The following is a 12,266-nucleotide window of genomic DNA, read 5'->3' on the forward strand; positions in this document are numbered from 1 at the left end:
TCTTTGTAAATTCTTGTCCGGAAGAGATGAATTCAGAAATAGTTCATCTAAGTCAGATCATCCTTCTCATCCTTCTAATCTTTCTCATTTTCTTGGACCCAAGATTTGTTATGTTTTAGAAAACATGAATTAAAAAGTTTTTTACCATAAATTATAGTGCAGCTAAACTGTCTTTGATGAGACTGTCAAACTAATGTAATAATGATTCTAGCCTAGTAGAATAAAAATTATTGAATTGATTCTCCTTCTGAGCAATTTCCTGGTGACCTATTTGAAGTAAATTCCTGGCATATTTCCTTTATAAAAAGTGGATATGAAAGAGTTTAATGATGTCACTTTTTTTCTTGAGGAATTTTACTAGGAGTAGATTTCAAGTTACTTCCCCCTCTCCTGCCTTCCACAGCAAATGTAAAGAATAAAGTGGGGGCCATTAGAATTGAGGTGAGAGATGAATGAGTAAGGGTTGAAGTTGCCTTCTGTGTGAGTGTTTCATGCTGTTTCTTTGGCTTAAATAATTATTCCAGAGCACACATGCACATATTTGCCTGCTATTGCAATGAGTGTATGGACAGAAATCAACCAGCAAAGCACAACCACAGCTCTTTTATGTATGTTGGTACTGTTATACATATTAAATAAGTCTGACAAATGTTTGCAGCAGTTGCCTTCCTCTGTCCTGCACCCTTTCCACTTCTCAAATTCAGAAAGGATATAATGGCATACCACTGTTCTTTCAAGTGTCTGCACTGCAGAAAACTAGCCAAGATAAGTTTCTGGTTGTGATTTTACCATGTTGTTAGCAAGCGACCTTCCAATTGTACCTAAGACAATTTATTTACTTGGAGTACGCATATTTTTGTCTTGAAAAGTAAATTAACTGTTGAATTAGAAGCAAGAAATAAAAACCAGTTTACATTCTTTTCTTGTTAGTGTCAGCCAAAAATTATTCCTGATCAGGACCAGCTTATGATTACGGCGTTGGAGTGTATTTACAGCTGTGAGCGAGATGACCAGCTCTCTCTCTGTTATGATATTTTGGAATGCCTTCCACAAAGAGGATATGGGTAAACATTTTCAGCTTGTTATTTGTAAATATTTTAGAAAGATTAAATATGGATGTTAATTAATGCTTTAAAAAGGGTTGTTAAGTTACTAAAGGCAGACAGAGTTACTGGAATATTCTATTCACCTCTGAGCTTCTGTGACTGTAAAGTGTGTATCTACAGACTTCTGCTGTGTGCATACTCTATCAGTTAATTCAGCAAAACAAGGGTTAAAGTAGCAGCCTGGACTAAGGCTTCTGTATTGTTTCTTAGACTTTTACAGTCTGATGAATTGAGACCAAATGTTAGTGCTGTCTTAATGGTTTTGTTACAATTGTGGCATCTTGCACTCAACTTAAAAAGCAGCAATACGTCCCTGTGATAGAGGGGAGATGGAAAAACCTATTGAGGGACAAGTTATGCTCAAGAAAGGGAAAGCTTGAAGAGGAGATATCCTGTGATCTGTGAGGTGCAAACTATTCTTCCAGTATCTTTTACATGAAGGAAGGAGAGAGCCTGAGAAAAATCTAAGGAAGAAGGAAGACCTTTGCTCTTGGGAGACTGAGGGGGACTCTCTAGATTTTAATTGGTTTTACAGCAAGTAGCCCAACAGTTTTAATATTTGCAAGTAAACATATATTTGATTTTAATCTGGGAGTCAGACTGCTTATCTTCATATCTATGTAATACGAATTACAAGAGGAAATGATAAGGGGTATGTGTGTATGTATATATTTAATTGTGTGATATCATTGCAGGCCTGAAACAGATAAAACTAAAACTCTTCATGATGAAGTAGACGAACTGGAACAAATTCTTAGGTATTTAATTTTGCTAAAATAAATAGTGTGTTCTTACAGAAATCACTAGGCATAGCCAGGAACTCTTTATGATAAGAAACCGGAAGAAATACTTATCTTTCTTTTTAATGCTGTCAACAAGATGATCTGGTTTTTATATTTGGAACATAGACTTTTTGGATGGTTATATCTGTTTGACTGTTATACATCTCTTGAGACACATTTCTTGGAATAAAAGGTTGGGGGGTTGTGTTTTGTTTTGTCCATTTTCTTGGGTTTTTTTGTGGGGGGCTTTGTTGGGGATTATTTTATTTGATTGGGGGTTTTTTTGTTTGTTTTATTTTGGTGGTTTTTTTTTTATGTGGGGAGCTTTGTTGGGGATATTTTTTAATTTGTTGGGTTGGGGATTTTTTATTTAGCTTGTTTTATTTTTGATGGAGTGTTTTTGGTGAGGAGGAAGAGGGTAACCTGAGGTATTTGTTTTGATCTTGATACTTTATATTGCTTTGAGGGATTAAAGACTAAAACTGTGAAGGTGTGTCATCAAGTATTGGTGGTATATGTTCACCATCCAGTAGTAGTAATATATTTTAAAAAACATAGGTGATGTTACTCTGGCTAGTTGATACTGTAAGGGATTTTTTGGGACTGTTTGCATTTGCAGTGCATGTTTTGAGAGGGGTTTCAGAGTGCTGCTGCTGCAGCAGTAGCTGCTCGGCTGTGCAGGGCTCTGAAGGGCTGGCTCTGTTTGCAGCGTGGCGGAGCTGCTGGAGAAGCACGGCCTGCAGAAGCCGGTTTCCTTTGTGAAGGACACCAAGGACAGCGCCGAGGAGGCTCGGAAGCTGATGGTCAGGCTGACCAGGCACACAGGTCGCAAGTTAGTATTCCAGGGGGAGCGGGGGAGAGCAGGGGAAGACACTGAGGTAACAGAGCCTGCCTTCCTGCTTCCTGGCAGCAGGGAGCTGTGGTGTTCACCCTGCAGACAGGGTACATAAACACTTTTGTTGAGCTGGTGATTAATGTGATTAGTGTTTTGGCTGCATTCTCCACAGTCAAAAATCTCTGCCTGCCTTCCAATCTGCTTTAGTATGTTCATGTGCAAGTAAACAAGCTTAAAATGCATACTGGCTGCAAAATAATGCAGGATGATGAACTGTGAAAGTTAACATATTGTAAAAAAGATCCTGTAAGACCTGTTGAATTTTACTGAGAGTGCAGGATTTGTAAAATAATTCTTTGGTTTTTTGGCATGTTTTCTTGGAATCCTTGTAATAGGGTAATTTATTGATTTGAGGTATTGATTCTACCAGTAGAATATATTCCCAGTATAATTTTTTAATTTTTCTGGTTTAACTCATCTTTCATTTAACTTATCTTTCAAATGCATATGAATTATTAAATGGCTCTTGGTATAAGCAGATAAAAATTTTGAATCATGGAAAACCAGACATAACTGTGGGTGATTTGTCTTTCTTATTTAAAGCAAATATGCGCAACAGTTTATCCGTGATGGTAGAGTGTTATTTATATTTTTAGTAGTCTGAAAGCTTTTGAGACCTTTAGAAACCTCTCTTTAGAAAGATCAAGACAATGCCTCTGTAGGAAAAATGTTGATTTTTCCACTTCTGTTGGAGACCCTTTGTTTTGCCCAAGTAAAAGCTAATGCCACATGAGAAAATCACTATTAGCTGGAACTAGCTCATGCAATTTAGAAAGGTCTTTTTTTTTTAATCTGAAAGGCTCAAGTTAATGTCAAAAAACATTCATAGTGTTTTTACTAGTAAAAGTTTTGGCAGAGCACAAGAAGTTGAAGCTTTGTGGATAAGCAGAGATTCATAGATCCAGAGGGTCAAAAACCTGATGACCACTCAATTTTAAGAAACAAATTCAAGTTGCAGCTTTATTCTCCTGTGATTGCATGCCATTGATTAGTCCTTTGAGATTGCCCACAATGAACAGCAGTTTAATGAGCCTCAGCTGCTGTTACAGACTTGGTTTTGCCCTGCAGTTCCCAGATCAGCAGGAAGATAGCACTCCCAACTTCCTGATGTATTGTGGTGGAACATTATCAAAACCTACTTGGGGGATTTTGAGAAAGATGGCTTAAATCCCTGTCTTATCCCACAGAAAACAAAAAAAAGAACTTTGAGTACTGCATTGTTTTCAAACCATTTTATCTCACAGATACTGTTTTAATATTCATTAATATTAAAAGCTTTCTGTCTTTGAATCACTTCTGGTTATAACTCTAATTAAATATTGAAATAAAGTTTAGAAAACTTATATTTTTGGTGATGGAAATCTACTGCTTTTCTTTGAAGCTGTATTGGAGAAGCGAGTATTTAATTTTAAAAAATGTTTGTAGGCAACCATCTGTTGGTGAGACGCAGTGGAAGGAATTGCTCCAGGATATGCTGGATATGCAGCAGAAAGTGTACAGGTGCTTACATTCAGATACTTGCTATGAGGTGAGTTTTTTGTCTTCTTACTGGCTTATGTCCCAAGTAAGCCACACATTCTTATTTCATATTGTTGGTCACAGGTGTGAATACATTTTTCTGTGTTCTTACTTGGTTGTCTACTGCCTTTTTCCCCCCAGTATTTTATTTAAGTAAAAAATTTCTGGTGTTTAGTAATTTTATCTAAAGCTCCTCTAATAAATACTGTCTATATCTTTTATTAAAATTCAACTTTTTCAAAAGTTGAGTCAACTTTGTGAGATTTTCTTACATAGCCTGTAATTCTGTGTACAAATGTATTTAGCAATAAACACTCCAGACTAATGAAAATAAAATGTTATCTTCACTCAAGCATTTCTTAAACACAGAGTTTTGGTTTGATGATATTATCCAAGATCATTATAGGATTATGGACTTTCTGCTGCTTGCAATTGAAGTAAAATTATGTGAGATGAGAAATCTAATTTGAATGAAGGTAAAACCCCTTGCATGTGCATAAAGTCCAAACCAGTGTCATTAGTATTTGCAAAAGATTGCTGTTAGACAGATGTAGAATTTGCTGTGACATATATTATTTATTTACATTTTCACTTCAATATACTGCAATTTATTACAGATGCATTAGTATGCCACCTAAAATTAGTGTTTATATCAATACAGAAGCAGGTTTTATTGCAGTTTACAGAATTAATTGCTTATGTCTACCCCTCTGATTAGCTCTTAGGAGAAGTTTTAAAAGCAAATCAGAAAAAAAAAGAAGGAAGAAGACAATGCTGTTCAACTTCTATATAAGAAAAATCACTCCTTTATTGTAGTTGCACAGCTAGAAAAACTGCATCGTGTTTAATAGCCATGATTTTGTGGTGGGCTACAATTTAGGGTACTTTAATTTTTTTTTTAAGTGCATGTTAAGAAATTGTAATACTAGAGCACTCTGCAAATAAGGCATTTGCTTTACTGAGATCTTAATGTAATTTTTCTATTAACATTATTATTTTTTAACTCTGAAACATGATTAAAAAAGAAACACAATGAAGGGTTTTGGAAAAAATCATGGAGTGCTGAAAATGCTTTGAAATGTAGTGCTGTCATATGTAATTATACTTTGATGACTTCAAAATTGATAAATTGATGAGGCCGTAAGGGTTTGCAATCCATGTGAGGTTTGGCTACCTTTTAGCATGATGCTTGCTTGCTCTCTTCTTTTTCCATGCATAGTGAATTCTGTCTTCTTGGTTTCATAAATTTTGAGAGAGGTGAATGTTCTGTCTGTGATCTTTGAGGGGGAAGAGTCAGCTATGATATTTTGCATCTCTTGCTATTCCTTGAGGGTTAATATGTTGTGAAATGGAAGATAATCCACTTGTGTGATATTCTTTAAGAACCACTGAATTGTTTTCCTTTCCCAGAGCATGAAATGGTTTGGAGAGGGTCCTCCTAGAAAAGAAGTATCTTGAAGTAAAGTATGATTGGATAGAGTGCTAAATAGTCTCCTTCATGCCCTCTTTTCCATTAAACATTGGACCAGATGATCTTTTGAGATCCCTTCCAACCTTGGCTCTATGATTCATTTATCCTCTTGAATTTATGAACTTTTAAACCTTTGATAAAGGCCATATTGCTGCAGCTGTGGTATTTCTGAAATGATTACATTTTTTATGTTCCTTTTCATTAGCACAGTAATGACTGTGCTCAAGAAAAAAACAATTTTTTAAGGAATTGAGGTTGAGTGTCTTAAATTGGGCAGAATTTCTACTTTGAAATAAATCAGGTGTTTAGTGGCAGATGCTGCATTATATGAATTTGCATTCTTTGAAGATAGTCTTGATGGAAGTTTAAAGAACAGTTTATATACTCAGTTCTAAATAATTTTAGTTACTTTAGGAATACAAAATTTCTTCTCTTACATTGTTGGTTTTAAGTTCTTAATAATGAACTGCCCTTTTAGTTTCTTACATTGTATTAATACCTGAGAATGTAGGTATATTTTGGTGTCTTAAGTCATACTGTAAAAAGACAGTTGATACGGGTTTCTTTTTTTTAACTTCCAGCAAATAGAAACTAGCTACTAGTTAATTTTAGCTTTACTTAAGAGCATTGTAGAAGTACCTCCCTTGGTAGAAGTTAGGTTTTCTGCTTGGACTGAATATATTCTTTTGATTCAAATATCCTTTATTCAAAGGGGTTAATGCCATACAATACAGGTGCCAATTTGAAGCTACTGCTCCTGCAGGTTTTTCAATTACTGTTTTTTCTTTTAGATATTTACTGAAAGTCTCCTATGCTCAAGCAGTATTGACAATATCCACCTGGCTGGGCAAATGATGCACTGCAGTGTTTGGTCAGTGGATCTACCAAGTTCATCAAAAGGGAAGCCACAGTACCGAGTCAGCTATGCCCGAAGCATTGAACTGGTTTTGGCTGCTGGTAGAGAATATTTCAATTCTTCAACCAGTTTGACTGATAGCTGTATGGAATTGGCCAGGTACCTTTACAACCATCCTATGCATAAACACAACTGATGTAATGTTGTCATAGCATTATTTGCTAGTATCACTCCCTCACCCAGTCTTCTGTTGTCAATCTTTCTCATAAGCATGCTCTGGAAATACAGAGTAGTGTTGCTTTTAATGCAAAGAGTTTAAAGACCCCTTTAATGCCTAAGGGTTCTGTGACCAGCTTTTCTCTTAGGGTTTTATGGTGATATTTCAAAATACATTTAGCTCAAATACTTGCTATGAATGTGTGACCCTGTGTTTATTCTGTTTAGTAGCATGTTTTGGTTCTCCTCTGATTTACCTTCAATCAATTGTTTCATGTTAACTTAACTTGAGTTTCTGTAAGTGATTATTGTGTGTAGATCTCCTAGTAGCCTTTGTGTATGAGTTGGTTTAGGTAGAATGTATTTACAGAATCACTAGGGTGGAAGAGGCATTTTAAAATCATCAAGTCCAACCCATGCCCTAATACCTCAGCTAAACCATGGCACTGAGTGCCACATCCAGTTTTTTTTTAAACACATCCAGGGATGGTGACTCCACCACCTCCCCAGGCAGACAATTCCAGCTTCTTTGTAGCTCTTTTATTCCACTCCTATTTTAGTCTTCACCCTGAAATATTTGTCAGTTTGTCTGAAAAATATGATGGGTTCATAGAATGTTCAGCTAACATACAGTTTTGTTTTTGATTTAAAATGTGTATTCTTAATTAACGAGTGGAGAAAAAAATATGATAGACTGGACAAATTAAATACTTTTCTAATCTAATGTGTATGGCGATTTTAGCCATTTAAAATGAGATGAGTTGCCATTTGGACGAGCTCAAAGACATGAAGCTCATAATGCTCATGAAGTTCAGCAAGACCAAGTGTTGGTGCTGCAGCAGGACCTGGGCAACCCCCTCTGTTACTCCAGGCTGGAGGATGACCAGATCCAGAGCAGCCTGGCTGAGAAGGACTTGGGGGTGCTGTGGGTGAGAGGCTGGACATGACCCAGCCATGTGCCCCTGCAGCCCAGAAAGCCAAATGTGCCCTGGGCTGCATCCAAAGCAGTGTGGGCAGCAGGGGAGGGAGGGGATTCTGCCCCTCTGCTCTGCCCTGCCCTGGTGAGACCCCACCTGCAGGGCTGCAGCCAGCCCTGGGTCCCCAGTATGGGAAGGACATGGATCTGTTGGAGTGAATTCAGAGGGATGAAACACCTGTCCTGTGAGGAAAATCTGAGGGATTTGGGGTTGTTCAACCTGGAAGAGAGAAGGCTCTGGTATGACCTAAATGTGCCCTTCCAGTACCTGAAGGATGCCTGCAAGGAAGACAGAGAATGACTTTTTACAAGGGCATATAGTGGGACAAGGAGTAATGGTTTCAAGCTGGAGGAGAGTAGTTTAATTTAGATGTTTTAAAAAAAAATCTTCACTGTGAGGGTGGTGAGGCACTAGGACAGATTCTCCCCATAATTTGTGGATTCCCCATCTCTGAAAGTGTTCAAGCAGCTCTTGAGCAACCTGGTCTAGTGGGAGGTGTCTGTGCCCACGGCAGGGGATTTGGAACGAGCTGATGTTTAAAGTCCCTTCCAACCTATGGCCATTCTATGATTCTGTGATTTTGCATGTTCATTTTCTTTGTTCAATGTGCATTAGTAAAACTACATGTGACTACACTGTGCCAGAATGCAGCTTGTATTTAAAAAAAACTCTAAAAGCTTATTGCAAGAATGTATTATCCATATGATTTAAAAACTCTATTTAGAATAATGTGCTCTTAATAATTTCATGCATTAATTCATCCTCAGAGGAATTTAGTGGGGTTTTTGTTATTTTTTTAATAAGCTTTGTTTTATTTTCTGTACCTAGTTGAGGAAACTGAATTTGTGACAGTGACTCTTAGTGTTTCACTTCTGTCAATTTTTCACAGTGTTTTGCTTTTATAACTTCTACTATATGGCAATACCAAAACACTGTAGTGGTAGAAGAAATATTTCCCAAAATAATGATGTATTTAAGTACATAAACCTTCAACATCATATGTAAATTCATTGCAGATCTAAATTCAGGAGGGTTTAGGGGATGTGCTTATAACAACCAGTAGAAGGCTATGCCAAACTAGAAATTCATTAAAACATTTAGTCAGCTGTAAGAGATGAGCTGTATCAAATACGTCACATGTGCATTGCAAAAGCACTTAGTATTCTGATATTTCATAAGCACATTTAATTTCTGCTGGTGGTTGTTTTGTTTAGTTTTACTCACCAGTTAACTTCTCCCACAAGTTTAATTTAAAATGTTTTCCTCAGACTTCAGAAAAATGTGTTTGTTCTTATTTAGGTGTTGTCTACAACTTATTGAAGACAGTCCAAGTGCTGTTCAGGAGGAGTTGGACCTCATTCGTGCTCTGGGTTACCTGGAAGAGTTTGGTGTGAAAATATTACCGCTGCAAGGTACTGCTTAATTTTATTCTTCATATGATTACTTGAATTACAGGCATAAATATGCATGAGAAACAGTTACTATTACGTAAGTGTGCTATGATTAAAATAAAGAGTCCATATACTGCCTCCAAGCAGTTTACAGGCTTAGAAAAAACTTAGAAAAAACAATATTTTTAACAGAATTTTTTAGCTTGTGAGGTAAGAACAAAATTTGCATATGGTGTCTTTGTTTTTTTGACTTTTAGCACAACTTTAAAATATAATATCAAGTATATGAAACTACTGGTGATTGAACAGAAATTGAGCTCATCTTTTATTTACCAAATAATCTGCACTTGGCTGTGTGCTTTAAAATAACAGGTATGAGAGATGTACTTCATGTCAGGCAGTTCTCATGTCTCCACTGGGCTGTTTCATTGTGAAGTATATAAAACCCAATGACAGTGGAAGTGAACTTCTACGAGGTATTTCTCCTGATTCTGTGCTTGAAACGAAATCTTTTGTAGCTCCAACTGCAGTGGAACAGAAAGTTGTTGGACAAAGGTTGGAAAGAAGTTATGATTATGTACAAATAAATTGCATGAACCCTACTCATGGAACTGACAGAGATGAGCACTAAGCTGTGAGATGTGCTGATGATAATGTTTTGCTTTTGGCATTGTGCAGAGAAATACTGCGATTTATGGAAAGCACTTCTGGTACTTTCCATATCATGAAAAATGAAGTAGATGTTCTCAGCAGCAGTTGTTACATTACTTTGGTGCTCCCTTTTTGTTTTGTGCTCTCTTTTTTTCCAAGTATTTATTCAAGTGAATTGATGCTCCAAATGTTATAATCAGAAATCTTAACATTTCTGGACTGAGAGGGGCCTGATTTTTAGATCTTGCAGTATTGGTCTGTTGATTATTCTAGAGTAAAATTATTTTTCAGTCTGTTTGTTCAGCCTATAAAAAGGTACATGTATTTTCTTCAACTTTTTTGATGTGGACATGGAGATATAATTTAAAGAAAGTAGTGACATAATGCTGCATTAACAGAATGTGTAATACAACTGATCTAGATTAATTAGAATATGTGAAATCATGCATGTAATTTCATTAATGATCCTGACATCCTTGCTTCAGTATCTTTCATGTAAATCAAATTAATCTAATAAGATTAAAATTATGTTTTCAAGTTTTAATGAAAGCCTTTAAATGATCTGTTACTTTGATAGAATGTCATTAAAGTAGCACTAAGGATCAGCTGCAGCAATAGTCTTTTAGCAGTAGACTTTTGTTTGCAGTTCTGTGTTTAGTTTTCTGTAGATCTTCCCTTACTTCTATTTTAGCAAAGTTAACGGTTTAAGTTTATGGACTATCATTATGCTGTGTTGTAATAAAATTGGGTTTGAAGACTCGGTATTAAAATAAAATGTGAAGACAAGTTCATCTTTAAGTGCTTGACCCACAGTATTATATCAGATTACTTTTAGTTATATAATGTATTAAAAATTCCTGCTTAAATAATCAGTGACTGAAAACATTTTCCTGCTGAATACTAATATATGCCTGTGATAGAATATTAAAAATGAAACTAAAAAGATGACCTTTTCCTGCCCTTCCATTCTTATTCATTTTAGTCTAATTTCCAGAATTAACAGTTTTCATTATACTAATATGTCTTTGCTCTTATTTAGAGGCGTAATATCCTGTTTTAAGCCCAATATGCTAATGCAGAGTTTATCCCCATGCAGCCATTCACTCTTACTGAGTGTTAAGTGGGATATCTGCATGCTGTTCCTCTGTGTTCTGAGAACTTGCATAGTATGAAAGCATCACCTTTTAGAGCAGCAGCCTGAAGTTAGCCACCCACTAATGAGCTAAATAGAGCACTCAAATCAGTTCATGATATTAAATTATGCAGTTAAAATAGTTGTTTAATTCTTGGTATTTTTTTTTAAACACAGTACTGATTATAAGCTGCTCAGGATATGGTTGAAAGAACCTGGTGATTTGCAAGCTATCCTTCCACTTCCTCAGGAAATTTTTAAGTAAATTAAAAAGAGCTGAAGCATTTGCTAATGACAGTTCTTTCAGTCTGTATGATGTATCTTGACCATGCTAAATAAATGAAATCTTAGTTGCAACATTCTAAACAAAAGTTAATGCCTGTATTAGCAGCCTTATGGCATATTGCAAAAATTATAATTAAAAAAAAAAGTATAAAAGTATGTCAGTTAATTGTACACATTTTAAAAGAGTGAATGTGAAAACATGAAACAAAAAAGAGTTTCCATTCAGGTCAGTTCTCTCTTTTTGCTCCCTTCACAGCCTGACTTGCTAATGATTGGAGCTGGATATCCTGTGGTGTTATTTTAACTTTTCTGTTTACAGGTATAATTGAGGATCTGCATGCAAGCAGCTTTGAGCTAGTTTTCAGATTGTGTTTGCATTCTTATATTCCCCAGCAGTCCTTCTGCCCTGTGCTGTTTGAGCAGGAACACAGCAGTCAAGTTCATTTGTGCAGTCTCTAACCCGGTTCTCCTTTCAACAGTGCGCTTGTGCTCCGATCGACTCAGTCTCATCAAGGACTGTCTGGCTCAGATGTCAACAAACTATAAACAGCCTGCTAAGCTCCTGGGACTGGCAAACCTGCTGAGGGTTGCAGGTAAGCTGTGCTAGTAAGACACTGAACTGCAGTGCAATGAACATTCATGTTATGCTTTAGGGTATTTGAGGTGATCAGTAGAATATGAATTCAGAGGTACCACTAAAAAGTCACCTGGAAGAGCAGTCATTGGGGAGGAATGAAGCATTCCACATGAGTGGAATATTTCATCTGTAAAACAGCTGAAATGGTCAGCTGCTGCGTTCTGCTAATACCTGAAATAAAAAAATGCCTTATCCAATCTAGAGTTGGAGTAAAGGCTGATTTCAGATTGGAGGAGTTGTGGCTGAGAAAATCTTGTTTTACAGTTAATTGGTAGGGAATTTACTGAAATTACTGTGACTGCTATTACCTCTATGAAAGAAGGTAGCCTGATTTAATAATAGTTTCATT

General features: G+C 36.3%; 1 protein-coding gene across 2 annotated transcripts in view; it reads left to right on the forward strand.

Moving 5' to 3' along the window:
* Positions 1–12,266, forward strand: part of NBAS (NBAS subunit of NRZ tethering complex) — a 163,478-nt gene that overhangs the window by 47,453 nt on the left and 103,759 nt on the right. For both annotated transcript variants that reach the window (XM_074538088.1, XM_005489750.4), the window contains exons 26-32: positions 931–1,064; positions 1,802–1,864; positions 2,598–2,720; positions 4,209–4,311; positions 6,564–6,787; positions 9,121–9,233; positions 11,760–11,873. In XM_074538088.1, the coding sequence (XP_074394189.1) occupies positions 931–1,064; positions 1,802–1,864; positions 2,598–2,720; positions 4,209–4,311; positions 6,564–6,787; positions 9,121–9,233; positions 11,760–11,873 (874 nt within the window). The remainder of the gene's footprint in view (positions 1–930; positions 1,065–1,801; positions 1,865–2,597; positions 2,721–4,208; positions 4,312–6,563; positions 6,788–9,120; positions 9,234–11,759; positions 11,874–12,266) is intronic.

This window comes from Zonotrichia albicollis, chromosome 3 (assembly GCF_047830755.1).
Source record: "Zonotrichia albicollis isolate bZonAlb1 chromosome 3, bZonAlb1.hap1, whole genome shotgun sequence".
In the NCBI taxonomy this organism is placed as follows: Eukaryota; Metazoa; Chordata; class Aves; order Passeriformes; family Passerellidae; genus Zonotrichia; species Zonotrichia albicollis.